The sequence below is a fragment of the Amblyomma mixtum genome, chromosome 5 (assembly GCF_055824585.1).
Source record: "Amblyomma mixtum isolate Tamu chromosome 5, ASM5582458v1, whole genome shotgun sequence".
Taxonomy (NCBI): domain Eukaryota; kingdom Metazoa; phylum Arthropoda; class Arachnida; order Ixodida; family Ixodidae; genus Amblyomma; species Amblyomma mixtum.
This window is the reverse complement of record NC_143016.1, coordinates 157283796-157306875: the sequence shown is the minus strand read 5'-3', so window position 1 is coordinate 157306875 and position 23080 is coordinate 157283796. Positions and strand designations below refer to the sequence as shown.

General features: G+C 49.8%; 2 protein-coding genes across 2 annotated transcripts in view; one reads left to right on the top strand and one right to left on the bottom strand.

Moving 5' to 3' along the window:
• The window catches only part of LOC149344256 (uncharacterized), a 52298-nt gene that overhangs the window by 693 nt on the left and 28525 nt on the right, over positions 1-23080 (top strand). Inside the window, exon 2 of the mRNA XM_089542578.1 lies at positions 4868-5069. Within this exon, the coding sequence (XP_089398704.1) occupies positions 4868-5069 (202 nt within the window). The remainder of the gene's footprint in view (positions 1-4867; positions 5070-23080) is intronic.
• Positions 9237-14327, bottom strand: LOC149344257 (uncharacterized). The gene is made up of 3 exons (XM_089542799.1): positions 14155-14327; positions 12369-12396; positions 9237-9899 (listed from the first exon to the last, which is right to left on the bottom strand). Exons 1-3 carry the CDS (start codon positions 14325-14327, stop codon positions 9237-9239), a joined length of 864 nt encoding a protein of 287 aa, XP_089398925.1.

The window sequence follows — 23080 nt, the reverse complement described above, 5'->3', positions numbered from 1 at the left end:
GGCACACATGTGCTTTCCTTTGCATACCGCGTGTGGAAAGGCTATATTGGCCAAATAGGTCGATGTTATAATGTCCGCCCACGAGAACACAAGCTGTCGTGGCTGAATGGCAGAGATTCATAGCTGTTTATTTCTATTTCGCAATATGGTGAGCCTTTCCCGTTAGCAGTGGTGTGTTGTCAGAATATAAACACAAAACATGAATAGTATTTCGAAGATTTACTAAAAAAACATATCCCCCATGAATCGTTTTATTAGGAGAATGCATAGCTTTAAAATCGGGCAATAAATGAGGCTCATAAAAAATAAAATATAAAGCAGTGGCTGCCAACAATTTCACCAAATTGACTTTTCTTCAAACAAAGGTCCAACATTAGTAACAAATGCATCAAACAGGCAAGATTTTTGATGCCGTGGGGAGGTTATTCCATAAATGTATGCCACCAGGAGGAGGTGAAAATTTGAAGACTTCACACGCTTAAGCAAAGATTTAATGCACATGTAACAGTTATTGCTTTTAGAGCAGTGATTGGGTGGCTTTAGGTAACTACCTTTACCTACGCTTATAGAATAGTTATGCAGCAGCAGAAAAAAATTCATACGGCCAACCTGTCGCCGCCATTTAAACGTCGAGGTGCGCGCCCTTTTATGCAGAACTATCGTGCTATCGTGACACGAGTAACGAGAATACAAGAACGTACGGCTAGGTTTTAATCACTCCTGGTTTCTCATTCAAATTTTTATGATGGGGGTTCGAAACTATGACGAAGTACTTAAGAATAGGTATTTATAATCTTTTACCAGTTAAGATTTACATGCGAGTGTGCACCTGACAGTCTTGCGCGGATGAATTCAAGTAGTCGTTATGCTTTTGTACAGATGTTGTCGACGAGTGATTCCCAATTAAATTTTTGCGCGGCAGCGTAAGGTTCTCTTACTACAGAAAATCCGGCGTCATGTCGGCGTCAGCGAAAACTTCGCATTGGTCGTAAAGCTAGATAGGTTAGGCGTGCAGCGGTTGATTTGGAAAGTCATTAAACATTAGAACAGCAATGATTAGAAAGCCCCGACACAAGTGAAATATTATTAGGACGTGCAAGTAAATAAAATAAATGAATAGTTACTAGTCGGTAATGTAATTCCTCACCATTCGGCTGTAAGTGAGACATGATAACGCTACGCCGCGCAGGCACTTTCGTGCGGCTTGGTTAATGCAGGGATTTATATCAACGTCGTGTGAGCAAGGGGAACCGGCTCACCAAACCCATTAATGCTGCCGCGTGTACCTTTACAGCCGGAGCTGAACCGTCTCCCTAATTTTTTAACTAATGTCACCTCCGAGTTCAGTTTTACGCATCAGAGCAGGTTCTGAGAGCAGATAAATAAATCAAACATGTGTGCTTTTCCTTGTTATTGTTGCTGCTGATATATTGCTGACATTCAATTTCTTGCCTCAAAATACTTACCAGGAAGCAATGTTCTTCTGTATTTATACCAGATTATATTGATCACCTCGTGAACGAACACTAGTGTGCACAACGTAGTTGTGAGCGAACAGTGTTATTATAATGTTTTGAGGAAAGAAAATAAAACGGAGCAAATGTCCAAGGTTTTAGTTTGAAAACACTAATACATTCACTAACATCGACCATGAATCTTGTCCTAATCTTATTTGTGCCGTTACCTAGCAATAAAATAAGTATAGGTGATTGGAAGTCGAACCGCCCGCGGCGCGATCAGATCAGCTTCAAAGGCATCTGAGAGAAAGCACTAGTCTATCTCCGAAATTTTTTTCTTTATTGCAAGGAATTTATCGTACCCTGATAGGTTTCAAGCCCGACTTAACCAGGTCGCATCCCGTAACCCGTCATACACAGTCACACTTGCATCGTGCAATCACTTTTCCCGCATATCAAATTTCCGGGAGACACGCACGTGCATCGAGTAAAGGCAGCCAGGCAGGAGGTGGATCCTGCGCAGCATATACTCCCCGCACCATAGCACACCGCTCTCTGAACAGAGACTACGATGAACGGCGGCCGTGCGTGGCGATCTGTCATGTAGCTGTTCCAGAGGTTAAAAAGTCCCTGTGGTACTCAAATATCGCATGGAACCTTAGAACCTTCCACTGTAGGAAATATTTTTTAGTGTACGCCGTAATCTAAATGCCGTTTTCGAGAGTCCGTCGTAGAATGCCTCGAAAAAACGTGGCATACGACAAAACACAAACAATGATCAATGGTTTCTGGGTGCTGACTCAAGCGACAGCTCTTAGACCATGGCGCAAAATTCCCTCTTTCATGAAGTCACGTTTTTACAGGTAAGGTTAACGTGTGAAGTTTAAAAAATGAACTCTGTGCGGCCCGATTGAAAATACATCTATTGCACCTACTTTAATGCACTGCTGTAGAGAAATGGCAGGTAAGGCTTTTAATACATCGGTGCAGGAAATGATGTCTCAATCAGTACTTCCGTCTTCTGGATAGACTGCAAGGTAATCTAACGAGAACCGGACAGTGAGGAAATGGAATGCGTCGGCAACTTTCTTAAAGAAAACGCCACAGAGCCCTCTCGCTTCTGTCACCAGTGGGCGCAAACAAAAGAAGGAAATGGGCACACAATCGCCTCATAAAACAGCTTTGAGAAAAAAGATTGTTTGCTGGATTAAAAAAAAGAAAAACCTTAAAACAAGCTGGTGAACAAACAAGTGCTGAAGACCAACTCCACTAGCCTATAGACAGAGAAACAAATTGACTCGACGCATAGGCTCCCATTGGGAGCGCCCCGCAAAAGTGGCAAAAATTCTATCTATTGAGAGCTCTTTTCTTCCTTCCAAAATACAACACTGGCATGACATTGATAAGTTTCGCAGCCATGAAGATATTTCAGACTTGTGTTTGTACAAATTGAGACAGCTCTCTAACCATCCAAGCCTGGCTACATCACATAACTGAGAAGATCCTAGAATGCCAGTGAAACTCACTACTAGGATACTAATGTAAACGAACCCCCAAATGAAGCAGCCGAACACGCCTCGTGTTAAACGGCAATACACTCTTGCGCTGTGCATTGTATGTCGTCCTCTTCATCAATTTACATCATCGGCGCGAACAGATTATACCAGCTAACCTCCATTCGAGCTTAACATGAGTCTGATATTGTCGCCAGACGTGTCGATGATCATAAAACCAGGCTAAATATTCGCGTTCGCACGTCTACTCGGTTTAACACGGTAAAACACTACACATTTAAGGAATTGGCGTTTACGCTTTGAATGTATTGCGACCGTTGCGTAAGATGAAACTGCGTTAGATGAATAAGATGAAACCTTTTCTGAATTAGTTCTGTTAGGACTCAACTTCTCAGTTAATTTGCAGTGTGGGATAGAATCAAATGCTCCTGCAAAGTCAATAAACACTGAATTTTGCCTGCGAACTCGCATTAATGGCAATACCGAAGTTAATCGTGACTTCAAGTAGATTTATAACTTTTATAGAAGTCTTGCTAAAGCCACGTTGAGAGTTTCTTTTTCGCTTAGATCATGACTGCTGTGAAAATAATACGCTTCATTAATTTTCGGCATAACCTGTTCAATAATGTGGACCCATATAGGCTTACTAAAGACTACACTAACTTTTTTTTAGAACTGGCATTACTTTGTCAGCAGTGACTTCAGCAGTGACTCTAGCCGGCAGGCCAGGATGCCGTTTTATTGGTTAACTGAAAATTTTGTGAAGAAGAGGAGACACTTGTTATGCGGTTTTGAAGAAAGCTCCATAAACTGCCGAGCCCAGGCGATTTCTTTTCGTCAAGCTGCAACAACAGGCTAACAACGTCTCACTTCGTTATAACAATATCAGACATCCGGGAATGGTATTCCGCTTAAGTGAATTCTGTGGCAGAGGTGCAGATGATCCCGCGCTGGAAACAAGGATTCGAGGTGTTCGCAAACAGTTTGAGTTGCCTGTAACAACTGTTTGAATTTCCAATTGGGCGGTTGAAACCTTCGGTTCTGCCAGGTAACGATAGAATCTTTTTGGCCCGCGTGTTGTAAAAGTGCCGTTACATTTAACATGTAGTATAGTGCTGCCTAGTAAGCATGTAGTGTACAAGATTTCACTTTATTGCATCGATTGTTACGTTCTAGTGACGGGTCATTGCCTGATTGTGCGTTTTAATAGCACGCGAATTGGCTATCATAATCAGTGTTCGCGCACTATTAGAAGTTATTTGTTGTGATCAATTTATGTGAAAATATAGGTCGCCTTCCCTAGCTGCTATTTTCAATGTTTTGAGCTATAACAACGGCGCGAGATGCGCGGTAAATTAACCAAATATTGTGCTTACAAACAACTGCCAATAGCTGCATCAGGAAACCTTCAATGAGTTTGAGAAAAAAAAATTGAGACGTACTTTGCACAGTGGTCAAGTTGTCTATCTTCTCTGGAGGCATTTTATTCCTTTTAACTTTCATTACTATTAGTCATTTGATTACGGTTCTAACCTTGGGAAAGTCACTCATGAAGGTCAGAGTATGGGATGGCTGCCAAGACACTTTTTTCACAGGCGATTTTTAATTCCCGAGGTTATAAAGGTGGTATTTATAGATAGACAAAAGGGCTAATGAGTTAGCGCTTTGTAATAGAACAGAACTGAAAAAGCGCTCGCGTCGCTTCGTATTTCTTTACTCGCTATCTGTTACTCCTCTATGTAATAAGCACATTTCAACTCGTCAAATGGAACCTGTTCTTGAACTGAAAAGAAAAAGGGTGGTAAAAGTATCCGTACGTCTCGTAGTTTGTTTTCTGGTCACATTTGACTGCAATGTATGTTAGGTTCCAGTCTTAAACACCGGTTTTTGACTTAGGTTATTCGGCAAACAACCCCATGGCGGCGAATCAGCTTTTCATACTACTGAACGCAAAGATGCAGTCAAACAATCCAAATAATGACTACCCTGTGCAAGGCTGCTCATGGGTGGTACCTGGACCGAATCGATGGCGGAACGCCAATCTGAAGATGTTGGACGGCCACATTTATAACCTGATTAATCCAGGGCTTAAACTGAGGTAAGATGCCTAACCACTTTTCATTGGTATCGATTTTCAGAACGCTATAAACGACGAGAAGAGCGATACCGATAATCGCAAAATCTTCAATTCCTCCAGTGTAATGGCGGATGTAAAGGGTTTGTTATTTGGGTACAGTTTGCCGAGTTGTATCTCCGTGACGGCTGGCTACGGTTGGCGTTGCATTTAGGGTGGTGATCGCTCACCTGTGTTTCTCATAGCTTGAGGCATGCTTAATATATTCCTTGAGGAGAACAGGCAGCCTTATTCAGGAGCGGTCATGAGGTGAGGACTTCATCGTCCCCAAAATAAGGTTTCCAATAAACCGGTCTTGTAGAGAAACGCCTACGCTGGTGTGCCGTCTCGGGTGCTTTCCGACGCGCCTAACGTAGGATCGCGGCTGCGAAGCGCTACTGTTTGGATCAGTGTACATATACATTTCCTCGTTTTTTTCTGAAGAAGAGTGAGGAAATACGGGAAGCGGAACCAGGTGAGATAATGGGGTTCCTTGCAACCAGCCAGCCTATCTCGATCGGCCGTTGCCTACGTAGGCGCGTAGACCGTCTCGTCGCCAATTGTTATAACGTTAAGACCAAGGCATGCCAGGGAAATGGGATCGCTTTATTCCAAGCAGGCGTACATATATACTGATAGGTGACGTCACACGGTTCACGCTCAGCGATGGTCGCGCCAGATACACATGTGGGCGTGTCGGCCGACTTGCTGCGTTATCACACTCTTTCCCGCTTAATTTAGTTACAAGCCATCACTCAAAAGTTCTGGGGTCGATACCAGTCTGGTTGTCTTCGCACGCGAGCACTTCTACGCAGCGCTGGCTCCTCCCCTGGTGGTGCAGATACTGTTGGCGCAGATAGTGTTGGCGCGTTTGCCAAGGGAGCCTCGGACTGCTCCTGCGGAGCAGGCTCCACCGTGGCCGGCTGGGTTGACCCGTCCGGTGCGTCAGCTGCGCCACTGGCGGGCTCCGATGGCGACAGTGACAAGTCGGTGTCAGGCAGGGATGAGGACACTTCCACCGGTCGGGTTGTCTTAGCACCCACATTCTTGGGCGGAGGAGTAGAGCTGGGGTCGGAGTGCAGAGGACGCAGGTGATCGGCATGCGTGAAGCGCAATCCATCGCGCACTTGCACCACGTTTGTCACAGCACTGACAACCTGGGACACCACACCTTCTTCCCAGGCAACACTCTCACCGCGCACAGTTTTCACAAACACACGGTCGCCCACAACAAACGCGCGCTCTTGCCCACGAACCAAATCGCGTTGTGCCTTTAACTGCTCCTGTTTGTGTTGCATGGTCTTTGCAAAATTAGGCTTGAGTAAAGAAAGTTTGACGCGTGGCTGACGCTTCAAAAAAAGTTCAGCGGGTGATTTGCCCGTCACACTACTTGGTGTGTTACGATAAGCCATGAGGAAGCTATCAATTCTTTCTTGAATCGTCAGCTTCGTATGTGATGCCTCGCTTACAAGTACCTGCTTCAGCAAAGCCTTTTTCACGGATTGTACAGTTCTTTCTGCAGCCCCATTGGATGCGGCATGATAAGGCGGGGTACGCACGTGTTTTACACCGTTGGTGCTCAGGAAGTCAGTGAACTCCGCTGACGTAAACTGTGGCCCGTTGTCGCTCACCAATACATCAGGCAAGCCGTAAGCGGCAAAAACACCCCTAATCTTCTCAATGGTTTTTAATGCAGACGTTGAGGGCATTGGCCATACTTCAATCCATTTTGAGAACGAGTCTACCAGTACGAGGAACATGTTTCTTTCTTTCTGTGCAAAATCCACATGCACGCGTGACCAGCTGTGCGCGGGGTATGGCCAAGGGTGGAGAGGGACCGGCCGGGACGCAGGTTGAACTGCTTGGCAGATTTTGCATCGCTGCACGTACTGTTCAATCGCTAAATCGATCCCGGGCCACCAGACAAAACTTCGCGCGAGCATTTTCATGCGGCTGGTCCCCGGGTGCTCCTCATGTAGCATGGTTAGCACACGTTCCCTCAGTTGCTCCGGGACTACAACTCTGACACCCCAGGTTACGCACCCCTGCTCCAGCGATAGTTCGTCACGGCGAACATAGTAAGCTTTTAAATCGTCTGCACAATCTCTAGGCCACCCGTTCAACGTGAAGTGTGCCACCCGGCTCAGCGTTAAGCTTCTCTCTGAGGCTTTTGCTATCTCGACAGCTGTCAGCGGAAGGCATTGAAACACTGAAAGACATTCGGATGCCTCGTATTCCGCGGGTACCGGCTGGGGCAATCTTGACAAGGCGTCGGCCACTTCTGCATTTTTTCCCTTCCTAAACTTCAGTCGGTATCTGTAAGCTGCAAGCATTATAGCCCAGCGCTGCATACGTGCGGCCGCCATAGTTGGAACACGTTTGTCGTGCCCGAGGATACCAAGTAATGGCTGGTGATCTGTGTATATGGTGAATTCTCAGCCGTACAGGTACCTATGAAATTTCTTGAGTCCAAAAATTAAGGCCAAAGCCTTGTGCTCACACTGTGCATACTTTTTTTCTGCTTCTGTAAGCGTACGCGACGCAAATGCGATTGGTTTCTCATCGCCCTCAGCCGTCTCGTGAAAGATAACTGCTCCTAAGCCATATGACGATGCATCGCAAAGCATTGCGAGCGGTTTCCTGACGTCATAGAATGTCAGCACCTTGCTGCTGGTCAGTAGGACTTTCGTATCATTAAATGCATCGCTACACTGCTTCGTCCAAGACCATTTGTGATCTTTCTTTAACAGCCGATAAAGCGGCTCCGCTACAGTCGAGGCGTTCTTAAGAAATTTGGAATAAAAATTCCACATGCCCAAATATGCTTTAAGCTCTGTCACGGTGGTCGGCTCCGGTGCTTCCAAGATTGCCCTTTTCTTGGCGTCCGTAGGGTAAATACCTTCTTCAGTTACCGTGTGACCCAAGTACGTCACCGATTTCTGAAAGAAGCGGCATTTGTTCACATTGAGAGTGGTGTTATACTAGCTCAAGCGCTGCAAGACACGCTCCAGTGTCTTCTGGCAGTCTGCCGTGTCATGTCCAGTCACGATCACGTCATCGATGTAACATCCCACGTGCGGGATGCCATGAAGCACCTCGTCCATCATTGACTGGAATATTGCCGGCGCACTGGCTACACCGTAAGGTAGGCGTTGGAATTCAAACAACCCGAGACTAGTGTTTACAGTCAAAAAAGGTCGGGACTCGGGAGTAAGTGGAAATTGCTTTTATGCCGACGAAAGGTCTAGCACACAAAACACCTTTCCTCCTGCTAAAGCAGTGTACAAATCCTCCGGTCTGGGTAGCGGGTAATGATCTGTTTTCAGTGAGGGATTTACGGTTGTCTTGTAATCCCCACATAACCTGATACTGCCGTCTTCTTTTAAAACCGTGACTAGTGGCGTTGCCCAGTCGCTGCGCATCACTGGCTGCAGCATGCCTGTTTCGATTTGCTCCAACAGTTTCTGCTCGACCTTTTCTTGCAGTGCAAACGGTACAGGCCTGGCGCGACAAAAAACAGGAACAGTGCCCGGTTGCAGAACAACTTTTGCTTGGAATTTCTGTATTGTCCCTAATCTGCCTGAGAATACGGACGGGTACTTCTGCTTTAGAACCGCCACTCTGTCCTCGAGTGTCACCTGCCCAATTTCCAACCAGTCAAGTTTCAGACGTTCTAGCCAATTCCGTCCAAGCAGTGCTGGTAACCGCCTTCCGTTGTCCCTTACAACAATGACAGGTAGCGTCATGCTCTGATCTTTGTATCGAGCAGCCACGTCACACTGTCCTTTAATTTGTAACTGCTCCCCAGTATACGTGCGAAGCGACATTTTGCACGGCTCACATTTTACGTGCGAAAAGTGAGACTGGTACACTTGTTCTGGAACAATTGTGACGGCTGCTCCCGTGTCAATTTGCATATTCAGCGTGCGCCCCTCAATGTTAACGCCCACTTCATAACACGATTGGGTTGAGTTAACCAATTGATACAGTTCATTCTCAGAGTCTTCCTCGGAACATTCGAGGGCATGCGTCCGTTTCGATTTCGCCCTAGCAGCCGGACACATATTTCTCAAGTGACCCACTTTGGAACACTCGCGACAAACAGAGTTTTTGTACCAACAAATTTCCGACGAGTGTCCCCTCCCGCATCTTTCACATTTCTCGCTCTTGCTGCCTTGACCCTTCTGGGGTTTGGCTTGCCTCCAGTCTTGACGCGGTCGGCCTTTCATGACGTGCACTGCGCCACTGGCGGGCAGCTGCGCCACTGGCGGGCACCGATGCCGTTTGCTCTCTTGAGCGCATTTGCGCACTGTCTCGCACTGCTAGTTCCCTGTCCAGGGCGATTTTGCATGCGCTCTTAAACGTCAAGTCTCGTTCCGCGAACAGAGTACGCCGAGTCTCTTCATCCCGTATGCCGGCAACCAGCCTGTCTCGAAGGGCATCTTCCAAGAATTCGCCGTAATCGCACTTCCTGGCCAAGTGTTTAAGTTCTACAATGAACCCTTCGACGCTTTCCCCCTCTTGTTGCATGCGTCTGTTAAACTTGCATCGCTCTGCTATGGCGGAGCTTCTGGGGCTGTAGTGCTCTTTCAGGAGACCTTTAACTTCTTCATACGACTTTTCTCCCGGTGATTTCGGCACCGTGATACTTCTTAGTACTTCATAAGCCTCCGGGCCTATCACTGTCAAGAAGACGGAGAGGCGCTTCTCATTGGCTAAGCCATTTGCCGTTAAAAAGTGCTCAAACCGTTCCAAGTACGACTCGAAGTTTTGCGTTTTAGGGTCGAAGTCCGATATCTTCCCCACTGATGGCCTCTTGAAAGAAGTACAGAAGTTCGCTACTCATCTGTTTCCTCCGAAGAGCTGTCCCGCTCGGACTGCTGTTGGCTGTGAGACCGGTGGCCGCTTGAGCGATGCTGTCCTGCGAGGAGCACAAACGTAGCTGACGGCGTCCGTGAGCGTCTGTAGGCGGTAGACGTACCCCAAGAGCACGTACTTTCCCCGCGAACGCTCGCTGGACGAGGGTCCTGCTCGCCTGCTGCTCGATCGGCCGTTGCCTACGTAGGCGCGTAGACCGTCTCGTCGCCAATTGTTATAACGTTAAGACCAAGGCATGCCAGGGAAATGGGATCGCTTTATTCCAAGCAGGCGTACATATATACTGATAGGTGACGTCACACGGTTCACGCTCAGCGATGGTCGCGCCAGATACACATGTGGGCGTGTCGGCCACTAGTGATCGTCTGTGACATAGCGACATGCCCCGCAAGAGCAACAGTTCATTATCTAATGTTCTTTCAGAAGCTTTACTATTCGATCGTTCGAGCTCCTATAGGTGGCACGGTGGAAGTTCGACTCAGCATGTGAAGCAGTGATGGCGCCGCTGCCATATAGCGTCCCCAGTAGCACAAACGGAGCTCTTAATTGCGGGCCATTGTGGGTCCGGCATGGACTGCCTATGGGGGCCCGACGTGGGATATGTGCGGGATTTCCAACTCATCATCGCGCGGGACACACAGGGGCAGCCCAGTGGGCTTGCAACATAGGACCAGCAGGGAACCCCCATGGCCTGCATGCATAAAAATGATAAAGGGGCTTACCTCGGTGCCTTGTGGGACCCAGACGGGCAGTAATGGGCTTCTAAGAGGGGACCTGCAGGGGGGCTTAAGAGGCACTGCAGCGGGGACCCACAAGGGCTACCGCATGCCGGGCCCACGTGGTCTACCCCTTGCCAGGCCCACAGGCAAAACCGTCCAATTTCGCTTCTTAGCCGGTTTTGCTTGGAACGATGGCTCCCCCGCCCCATTTCTTCTCCCAATTCGACACACCTCGGTGCGCACTATTTTTTACCCATCCATCCAGAAACACAAGCTCTGATGCATTCCGGGAGAGGTCTATTGGACAGTCGCAGATATTAAGCGACAGCGTAAGGAGCTCATACAGCTGAAATCCCGTCGTCGCCCGTCGTCAGGCGAAAAAATCCCACAATTTCTGTAAACATAAAATAGAAAAAGAAAATAGCAGGCATTTGGGTTCGAACACAGCCCAACTGCGCCAGGTGGGTACACAACGCATATGCCACGAAGGTTTTTTTTGTGTTCTTTATAGCCCGCAGGCCACGAAGGGTCGTTGATTCAGGCGTGTCTGGGGGGCACCCATTGAACGCGTGGTCGGGTGTATGACCTAGTAACCTGTGTTTGGGATGCGTTCTAGTCTTACAGTAATGAAAAAAAAACAAATATTAATGTGCTAACTAAACGTCACAAATTACATGGAAAGAAAAGGAGGTGTTATGGGGCTCCATTGTACTCAAAACTAATGATGTGTATGTGTAGAAGTGGCTTAGTATGCCCTGCACTGTAAGCTAGATATTGATTGATGATTGGTAATCCATAACTTGGATTGTAATCGACGATCGTGATCGGTAATCTGATTGTGCATTCGTAACCGCTAAGAAAGAAGAAAAGAAAAAGAGAGCGAAAGGAGGAGAAGGCGCTACCAAGAATCTCACGCCGCGGAAGTTGTATGTCTCATTACATAAATAGAGATAATGAGCACAAAAGAAGAGAGGACGAAAGAGAAGACACGGACAAGCCAGGCGTCTCAAGGCCTGGCCCTGAGCATTGCCAATGCTAAGCACCGTGAATGCTCCTCACCGCGTTCGTATTTGGATCAATAATGTTTTGCAAATCTGCGTCGTAACATTGCTGGTGTGTAAAGAGTGCTCGGAAGATTCCAATGCTTGCGTGGTCATCCTCATTTATTTACGGCACATTCCGCAGCATCGATGCAATGCGTGAGGTTTGTTCAGGGCCTTGAGCCGCTCCACCTCAGGGCGCTTATCGCTGCTTGCTCTCGAACGTATACACCACATGCCTCTGTAAAGAAAGAATACGAACCATAAAAATAATTTCAGTCACGTTACCATGAAGGACAAGAATTTGCGGTACCTAACTGAAAGAAAATTTTGCGGTATTTTGTCCTCTACGCTGCGGAATCTACAAATGGCTGGTTAAAAAAAGGCACTGAACAGTTAGAAAGTTTTTGTTGACGCCGAGTATATAGCCGAGACGGAGGCAGTACCTAGACAACAGAGTGATTACAAATGCATACTTACGTCTTAGCAGCACGACGTCGCCGTCATAAAATCATCCTTCACCGCCGTGGCCCTCACCGCTCAAGCGTCAGTAAATGTTACTGTTCACCACTCACGTTTTTCGGAGCGCAGTCAATCATCACTGAGACAAGGGTGATAGGTTTCCACGATTCTTGCACTCGACGTACCCGTAGGAAGGCGTTTTCATCTTCGATCCTGGAATGATCAAGGAAACACGAGGAGAGGCGCCAAAAACTGTATAACACAAATTCAACGAGGACGAGCGAGTGCTAGCGTGTTTTCGCAGCTCCCTTCGGCGCCTCACACTCAACCGAACCGCAGGAGAAAAGAAAAACCTATGCCAAAGCATAGCAGGAAATACCAAAGAACACTTCTGCATGAAGTCACCGCGCAGTGAGCGGACACAATGAACAAGTAGAATCGGAGCCTCCTTGCCAATTCATGGAAGCGTCGCATGAGAGTGTGGTCGGGCAGGCGGCTTAAAATGTTCGGTAGGGGGTTGTAGAGTGAGTACCTCCGCGCCATTTCGGGGAAGGGGGCTGGGAGCGATAGGACAGACACAGAGGAGCCCTCCGAGAAGGAACAGAGGCTGACAGAAAAACTAGGGATGAGCAGGCTTTCTGTTGCGACCGGACCTAGGAAAAGCTGGGAAGGCATTCGTGAGGCGAAAGAAAAAGTTTGAAAACAATTTGCGCAAAGACGGGCTACTGGTGTGCCGTTTCTGCGGGTGTTTTTTGTTCTATTTTGCTCTCTCTCGAGCGCTGTAATTCGCTAGCCCAAAGCGTCATTCTTTGAGCAACACCCGAGGCTGCCGGCTCCGTTGAGTTACCCTTTTCTTGTTCGTCGATAGAAATGTTCGGGGCGATTTGTGATTAGTATCTCATCCTTATAGGGTCAAGGGCGGGGGGGGCCGTTTCCGATGGTGTGCTTTATGTGCGCTAGGACAAGTTGCGTTATCAATTGGCCCTCCCTTATCGAAGTAGAAGCGGAAACAATGCCTGCACGAAAACCAAGAATTTCCTTTGTCTTCATCCATGCGTCGCTACAGACGGCTGCTAGCGGACATCAAGAAAGCTGCTGCAATGAACGCGACAGTAACAAACCATTTTCAGCCATTGGCGCAGTCGCCTGAGGCTTGCTATGTTCAGAACCTGTCGCGAAGTCCATGCGCCACATGTTGCATGGAGACGACGAAAACGCTTGTAGTGCTGGAGTAAATGAAGTGCGTTGAAACAAGCGCGGCACCTTATGCTAGCAGCTTTCTTCGCAGCGACCGCAGTACGCCAGAAAAAAATGGAATCCGATAAACGCAAAATAAGCACAAAAAAACTCAAGTAAAGGAGCGGGTTCTTTTGTTAATTTGACGTTCAAAGAGCAGCTTTTCACAAGTGTGAAACATGCAAGGTCTTCCTATTTGGACGCGCTTAGCCCTTTTACATGTGATGTAGGATATGCAGGCAGGCTAAATGTGAGTATGTCAACTCTTCCCGTGTACAGCTAATGTACGTAGAACTGTCGACAGATGTTGCCCGGCAAATCGCTAATGGCGCATGACGTTTTTGCACTGTGAAGCCCAACGTAATCTGCGCAGGACTTACGAAGGCTGCTGGCGGAATTATACTATCCGGTTGCCCACACACAGCCCCCTTGGCTTTGTCAGGGTGCTGCACGAGAATCCCCTATGGCGGTTGCCCGCAAGTCCCGGTCATGTAGCCCGCGTCTTTCATTTACGCACTGCATGTTTCGCCTCTGCGCAGCCTACGCTTAGCCCTTTTCTACTATAAATACTTTCACAGCTAGACAGCCGGGACGGCTGGGACACCTTTTACTGGGAAGCGCCAGGCAGCAGTGAACTCCCGAGCGGGACACGAAAAAGAGACGACGAAGAAGCACTGCCCGCCACCATGGCTAAACCTAGCCAGAATAGCGGTTAAGGCAGTTCGGCCGGGAGACGGCGCCATGCGAATGCCCAGGAATGTGGGATTGCTCCCGCCCTCTGGGAAGCGCCGCCTTCGGCGCGGCAGGTCGTGTGGACCGACAACCGCTTCCCCGGGCACAGGAGTTTGGGGCACGAACACCTGCTGTTCATGGAGTGCCCGTGCAGAGGCGCAGTAGTCCTGGTGCATATAGCGGATCATGAGAGGGAAATAATTAGAAGAATAAGAATGGGGTGGAGCGCATATGGCAGGTTCTCGCAGATCATGAATGGCAGTTTGCCAATATCCCTCAAGAGAGAGGTATACAACAGCTGTATCTTACCAGTACTCACCCATGGGACAGGAACGTGGAGGCTAACAAAGAGGGTTCAGCTTAAGTTAAGTACAACTCAGCGAGCCATGGAAAGAAAAATGATCGGTGTAACGTTACGAGATCGGAACAGGGCGGAGTGGGTGAGGGAACAAACGCGGGTTAATGATATCCTAGTTGAAATCAAGAGGGAGAAATGGTCTTGGTAGGGCATGTAATGCGAAGGCAAGATTACAGCTGGTCCTTAAGGGTAATGGAGTGGATTCCAAGAGAAGGCAAAAGTAGTAGGGGACGGCAGGAAGTTAGGTGGGTGGATGAGATTAAGAATTTTGCGGGGATACAGTGGCCGCAACTGGCAAAGGACAGGGTTAATTGAAGAGACATGGGAGAGGCCTTTGCCCTGCAGTGGGTGTAGCCAGGCTGATGGTGATGATATAGTGGGTATCATCGATGGGCGCGGAATCCACTGGCTCGGCGGTCTTGATCTCGTACGCGAGGAGAGAGAGACACTGAAACAGAATCATTTTATACGCGGGTAGCTGGAGAATGTGGGCGGTAAGGATGGAGGAAGCCATGACCTTTACGCTCTCAGTCGTCTGGACATTGACTACTTCCAGTTCGAGCAGCAGGTGGTCGTTGAGCGTTCAATAAACCGAGGCGTGGGTACTCTGTCCGACGAAGTATATAAGCTGCAGCGTGTTGTGGTTGGACATCATGGTGAGTGTGGGATGGACGTTGACTTGGCCGAATTCCATGAGCGGTTCTGGCCGACCACCATCTCGACGGGTGCGCACGCTGAAGACCTTAGTCTTCGGCTCCCGAAGGTAGAGACGAGTGAGCTGCTAGCGGGCATGGTAAGGCTTCATTCGAGCGACATTCACAACTTCGGACGTTGGTCGCCTAGAGGAACGAACAGTTCCTTGAGGGAGAACTTCATAGTTTACCTCGGCGAGTTGGCGTATCACTTTATAGGCGCCAAAGTACCGCCGGAGCAGCTTTTCAGAGCGCCCTCGTTGACAAATTGGGCTCCACACGCAAACGTTTTCTCCGGGCTGGTGACATTCCTGGGGCGATGGTTGTAACGGTGAGGTAACGGTGTAACTGTGAGCGTCTTTTTCTTGTTGATGCCGGATATGCTGCCGAAAAGTTGGCGGGCGGCCTCGACTTCGTGAAGAAAGCGGTCGGCCACCACGACAGTGGAGTTTACACTGCCAAGAAGCAGCATTGCGTCGAGCATAGTAGTGGCTTCGCGACCGTAGAATAAGCGAAACGATGTGAAGTGAGTCGTCTCTTGCAGCCAGTGTTGTAGGCGTTACCGAAAAAAAGTTACTAAATACGTTACTCGTTACGCTAAGAAAAAAAGAACGCGTTACCGCCGTACGTTACCTGCAAAAAAAAGGTAACGCGTTACCGTTGCCGAAAAAAGTATCGCACGATACTTTGCTGTTATTCCATGGCCATAAATTTTAATCAGTGCGTCTACGCTGTTAATGTAACCTATAACTAGTCTTCTCTGCAAGGCTTGTTTTCCAAGCAAAAGATCTCACACCCTGACGACACGCTCATATTCTTCAAGCGAATGAAAACTCCGGATGGTCGCACTGTCCTTGGAACAGAGTCTAGGCAGAAAAAGGAGGAAGGCCGTCCTTAGTCACATTGCTGTGGGGAGTGCGTTGTTCCTTGTTCTCGCTAGGGGAGAGCGGGGGGGGGGATTATGACTATGACAGGAGAAAGTTGAAGCGACAGTGTTTTTCAGCACAAAATGTTTAGAAAGTTTAGTGTGAGGTAGCTCACTACAGCCGGCACAGGAATTAACAAAGGCCCATTTCCTTTTCTCCTCTACTTCGGTGCTACAGCCGGTTGACTGCAATCCCCTTTTCTGTGCTGTACCATTCTACTCTTTCGACGGCTCTCTTGGGGCCATCTTGAAGTAAAGTGGCGACATTGCTGAGTTTACTCAGAAGAGGGAACTGCTTCCACAAATAATGCGAGAGTGTCGCCTGGGAACGAGACCTTTTGGCTGGAAAACAAGCTTACGGAGAAACTGACTTACAGATTTCTGCAAATGGTCTATTGGTGGCTCGGCAAGCGTCCACTCTTTAGAGAGTTGTGTGTGTGAGTGGCTTGGGGGTGAAGTCAAGTGTGTGAATGCATGTTCGTGCTTTTTTTTTTAGTTGCGTGCGTCGTCAAGGGCAGGTGTTTTCTGGCATGCATGCGAGCCGCAACAAGGGTCGTCGAGAGCACCCGTAGGTTTTGTTTATTTGTAGCATCATTTTCGGCGTTTTTTTTCTTAAATAGAGGCAGAGGGGGACAATTGAAATAGAAAGTAACTAGTAACGTGACACCTCACGTTACCGGAAAATGTTAACGCAAGTACGTTACCCGTTACAGTTCCGAAACGGTAACGAGTACGTTACTAAGTTGCCAAAAAAAGTAACGCGTTACCGGTAACGCGTTACCGACAACATTTCTTGCAGCGCAGTGTTATATGCGAATGTAACGTAAGGAAATACTGCATCCGAGTTGGGGTGGTCGTTGTCGACATACATGAAAATCATGTCGGTGATCGTCTTATTTAGGCGCTGTTAGTCCATTAGTTTGCGGATGATAAGCTGTTGTTCGTCGGTAACTGGTGCCGCTGAGTTGCATAACTTCCTGTGTCAGCGCCGAGGTAAAGGCCGTTCCTCTGTCGATTATAACAACCGTGGGTGCGCCATGACGAAGCACAATGTTGCGCATGAAGAAGGTGGCAATTTTCGTAGCTGTTACATGGGGAAGAGCTTTCGTCCCACAGTATCGACTTAGGTAGTCGGTGGCGACCACAATATACCGGTTACCCAGCGAAGACTCCGGAAAGGAGCCGAGTAAATCCATGCCGACTTGGTAGAAAGGAACTTGTGGTGGATCAATAGGCTGCAATAGTCCGGCCGGCTTAGTCGATGACGTCTTGCGACCTTGACACTCGCGGCACGTTTGGACGTAGCGTTTCACATCCACCACGAGCTTGGGCCAGTAATACTTTTGACGTATGCGTGCCAACGTTCGGGAGAAACCAAGGTGGCCAAAGGAAGGGCCGTCGTGGCATGCCTGCAAGACTTCATCGCGAAAGGCATTAGGTATAACGAGCAGATAGACAGCCTCCGTCAGCCCATAGTTATTTTTGTACAGGATGCCGTCACGTAAACATAATGAGTGAGAAGATGCGGGGCGGAGTCTGAGCGCTTCCTTCGAGATAGTCAATCAGGGACCGTAAGTCAATGTCGTCTCATTGGCGTTGAGCCAGGGAGGACGCGGAGTTGACCCCAAGGAAAAGGGAATCGTCGTCGAGGTCCGAGCTGTTGGTTGGAAGTTGTGCACGGGACAAATAATCTGCATCACTGTGCTTTTTCCGAGATTTATATACGATGGTGACATTAAATTCTTGTAGTGGGAGGCTCCAGCATGGGAGTCGCCCTGAGGGATACTTGAGGTTTGTCAACCAACGCAGCGAGTGGTGGTCGCTCACCACTCGGAAAGGGCGGCCATACAAATAGGGTCGAAATTTCATTGCTGCGTTTACAATAGCAAGGCATTTTTTTTCGGTGGTGGAATTGTTCACCTCAGATCGTGGTAACGTGCGGCTTGCGTAAGCGATTACGTGCTCGACACCATCCTGGCACTGTACAAAGACCGCACCAAGGCCAACGTTACTCGCGTCTGTGGGCAGTTCTGGGTCAGCTGCCTCATATAAGTGCCCAAGTATGGGTGTACTTTGAAGACGCGTGCGTAGCTCTTCGAAGACATGTTGTTGCTCCTGACCCCAGACGAACGGTTCGTTATCTTTGGTAAAGTGAGTAAGGGGCTCAGCTATTCGGTAGAAGTTCTGCACGAAACGCCGATAATAGGCGCTCAAACCCAGATGGCTCGTTGGTGGGCTCGTCTGGTCAGGTGGTCGTGGGTCTCGTCGTCGCGGCAAATCGTCGAGTGGAGGGTCTTGTCTCTTTCCAGTTGCGGCAGCCCTACCCCCGGAGGACGCCATCTTCATTTTTTCCGCCGTGGGGACGTGCCTCTGAATTGGCCATAGGTCGACGGGCGGCTGGGAGAAGAAAATCTCCTTGGGGATGGGGAATTAGACTGACGACGCGGAATGGTCGGAGCCTGCAAGTTGGATGTCAGGTACTACTCAATCTCCTGAGGTCGCTTGCCGTAGCGTGGTCGTGGAGCGCCTGAAGCAAAACCCCTTAAACCTATTCGGCGGTAGGGGCAGTGGCGCAGGATGTGGCAGGCTCACCGCAGTGGCAGCAGAGTGGCCGGTTCTTCGGAGTGCGCCACCCGTCTGCTTTACGCATGGCGGGCCGGAATTCCTGCGGCACGGTGGTGGGCACAGCTAGATATGGGCACTGCACAGCCGACACAGGTGAAAAAGCTTGTGCCACTGCCGCAGGCCGCTGAAGTGTCTTGCTTTAGGTCAGGATGTAGGGCTGCGGCTCCGGAACAACTGCTGCTGACTGCACCACTACCCGGATTTCATCCCGCACCGCGTCCGACAGTGCAGCGAAGCTGGCCTGTGGGCTTCGAAGCGGAGTTTCGCGAGTTCTTCGCGAACGATGCTCCTGATGAGCTCTCCAAGATCCTCAGCGGGCAGCGTCGTAGGCGTGCAGATTTGAGTGGCTGCCATACTAGGCTGCCGGCCGTACTGCGGGCCGCGCTCCTGCAAGGAGCGCTCCATGCTCATTGCCTCCCATGTAAAATCGGCCACTGTCCTTGGAGGGTCGCGGACAAGTCCAGCAAACAGCTGTTCCTTAACACCCCGCATTAGGTGCCGCACTTTCTTGGCCTCGGCCATAGCAGGGTCGGCTCGATTGAAGAGGCGCATCATGTCTTCAAAGAGCACGGTGCCGCTCTCATTCGGCTGCTGTGACCTCGACAACAGAGCTACTTCAGCGTTCTCTTTTCTCTCACTGGTGCCGAGTGTCGCCAGCAACTCGCGACGAAAACCTTCCAGGTGGCAAAAGAGGTCTCGTGGTTCCCAAACCGGATCATTGTCGACTCCTCTAGTGCGAAGTAGACGTTCAACTTGCGCTCACCGTCCTACTGGTTGAAGGCGACCACACGGTCGAAACTGGCCGACCAATCTTCAATGTCCTCGAACCTGTCACCGTGGAACGCCGGCGGTGACCGTGGCGCGTGGAGTACGAACAGAGCGTCAGCTCCAAAACGTTGAGTTGTCTGGCTGCCAGTGGTTTATGTCATCTCCGTTGACGGTTTTGTCAGGCCGCTGAACTCTGGCTGTAGGCCTCGCAGGCGGCGCCTCGCTTTGTGGACGGGGGTTGTGTCCACGCACTGAGAACTAGCTTCAATGGCGTCTTCACAGTCAGTGTACATGGGACATCACCCAGCACATCCACCAAATATGTCACGGTTACACAGTGGGGACGGCCGTGATACGTTTTACTGGGAAGCGCCAGGCAGCAGCGAACTCCCGAGTGGGACACGAAGAAGAGATGACGAAGAAGAAGCACTGCCCGCCACCATGGATAAGGCTAGCCAAAATAGTGGTTAAAGCAGTTCGGCCGGGGGAGGGCGCCATGAGAATACCCAGGAATGTGGCAATATGAAGGACACAGGGACTAAGATGTTGGAATTGAAAATGTGCCCATGCAGCTACAGGCGGCAATGCAGGTGTTAGCCCACACACAGCCTAATTGGCTCCGTCAAGGTTCTGCCCGGGCAACCTCTGTTGAGGGTGCCCGGAGTTCACCATCACGTAGCCCCATCTTTTATGCACACAAACTGCATGCATGGGAGTGGCATGTGGGAATAGACAACGTGCCCATGCCCTGCCTATGCGGGACCGCCGCAGGTGTTGCTCAGACAGCCGAAACTGCATGCCTACGCTTTGCCACTGGGAAGCCCAAAGTTTAGCCCTATATTTTCAGCGTGGAAACCATGTTGGTTGAAGGCAGGAATACTAGCTCTCTGCCCACACTAAACCACCACGGTTCCCTCAAGGCGATGTACTGGCAGCGCCTATTGGGGTTCACCGTAATAGAGCCGTAATAGAGCCTGCTTCTTAGCCCGCGTGTATATGCACAGGGACCTAGGTGGGCTGCCCAGTCTATTTAAGCCCATGCATTGCAGAGGAGGGTCCCACTCTGGCATGAAGGGAGCAGCCCAAGGCTTTTGTGCCGGAACTAAACCCACGAGGGACCCATGTAGGTTTACTTTAGGCAGCCACAAGCCCTCATTGCCCATATCAGACCCGTATGGCCCCGCCACACTGTGCTACTAGGGGTGCGTCTGTAGAAGCAAAGCGGCTTCTCGTCGTTGCGATAACTTTCTTCTGATATTTAGCGTCGAGATAAGCAGCAGTAAGTCAATTTCAGGTATTGGAAAGAACCTTTTCTTGGGGTGCATTACAGGCTCGAAATAAATGTTCTTTTCGATAAGAACATGTAATCGTTAGTTCACAAGTGTCGGAAAAACTTCGTTGACGTTAAAACATCAATCAAACTCGGCACAGTAAACAATCACTTCCAACTAAACTTTTTCTTAGCTTTTTTTCTTTTTTCTTTCGGCGTGTTACAGCGTGGTGATTGCCGTATGAACGCGGGTAGGGGGCCGACCTTTTGTTTACCGTGAGCTACCCTGGCCGAGGTTGAGCAGTTTCGCGTGGCTCCAGAAGAGCCGTGATGCGCATGCGCGAGGAGCAAGCGACGTCACTACGCACAGCGGGCGTGCCTTGCCGCGTGCGCTCACCTTGCTTTCCTTTAAATGATCGGAGTGTAAAACGTTGACAACGCCAACGCCAATGAACACAATGTACGCCGACGGCCTATGGCTTCAGCGCCGCGTTTCTGGCACAACATTGTCAATCCCTGCCGCTCACATCTCTCTCTCAGCAGCCCACGTACAGCCACCCTGATTTTTAATACCTATAAGCATGATTCAGGCGTCCATTGACCCAGGGAGCCATTATGCGCACTTACTTTCCCTAAAACGATCGGAATGTAAAACGTTGTCAACGCCAACGGCAATGAACACAACGGACGCCGATGGCCTATGGCTTTAGCGCCTGTCTATCTGGCACAACGTTGTCAATGCCAAGGCATGCAGCGCACACCTGTCACTACCGCCACTTAGTTTAAAGTATGGTTGAGGTGTCCACTGTTCCAAGAGGGCAGTTATGCGCCTTCCCTCTGGTTCAGGTGTCCACCGAGGTGTGGACACCTCGCCCTCCCCTGAGGCTACGTATATCCTGGCATAGCAGAGCTAAGCCACTGCTAAATATGTCGCGAAAACAACACAATGCTAGACGCCGAGTTATTTCGTGGAGCTCTGGAAAGGCCAAACTGCGCATGCGCGAGGAGCGGGTGACGTCTCACGGTGCACAGCTGGCGCGCCGGGGCCGCCGCCGGAGCTGCCGCCGCGCGCTCTCCATCGCCTCGCCTACAGTCTCCCTCTCTCTCTCCCTCTCTGATGCGCAGTAGCGATTGCACCTCGCCATCTCCGTGGTTTGTGGTGTATATAAAAGACACCTTTAGCATACCGTGTACCGCGTTAGCGTTACCGGTACCGGAGTACCGGAAGCCCGCGCGCAGCCAATCAGCATGCGGAAACTGCCTTGACGGCGCCAGATGGCGCCACATACCCGGCAGTTGTGCTCGCGCCCGCAGCGTCGGAGCCAATCAGAGCGTACTCACCGCTGGTGGGCGGGCTCCCGGTACTCCGGTAACGGTAACGGTAGCGTAACACGGTATACGGTATGCTAAAGATGTCTGAAATTGGCAGTGGCTTAGCTCTTCTATGCCAGGATATACGTAGCGTGAGGTGAGGGTGAGGTGAGGGTGATGTGTTCACATCTCGGTGGAGATCTGAATCAGAGGGAAGGCGCATAACTGCCCTCTTGGAACACTGGACACATCAATCAGGTAAGTGGCGGTAGTGACAGGTGTGCGCTGCATGCATTGGCATTGAGAACGTTGTAGCTGAAACGCGGCGCTGAAGCCATAGGTGGTCGGCGTTCGTTGTGTTCACATGGCCGCAATCACAGAAGAAGCGGATAGGGACTCCGTCGCCGGGTGCCGCAGCGAGGACCGCCACGGGAGCGTCCCGGCAGGGGCCTGAAGGAAGCGGTCGTCCAGGTGGCAAGAAATCGGGAAGAGCCGGATCGGAGGAAACCACGGGAAGCAAGGTGAGCTGGGCACAGGTCGCCGCTTCCCCGCCTCCCACGTTGGCTGTTGAGAAACTTAAGGAGGAAAATAGGAGATTAAAAGAGGAACTAACGAAGTATAAAAGTCAGGAACTGAGAACATCGGCAGGGGGAGAAAATATGCCAGAAACGCCTGGTGTATCTGCAATGGAGGAGGATGCTTTCCTCCCTGCTACTCAGCAGGCACTAACTCCTGTCCCCCAGGATGCGAAAAAAGAGGAGGAGGAGAGAAACAGTAATGCAGTGGCGACGAAGAACGATAAGGGGGCCGGTGCCAGAGAGAAAGAAGCTAGGATTGAAGATATTGTCGAGCGATGTTTGCTGAACGACCTTCCGAGTTTGGAAGCTCGCATAACGCAAAATATACAGGCGAGCCTCGAAGAAACTCTACAAATTATTATTGAGAAAAACGTTCAGGCAGCTATTGAGAGGGGCATTCAG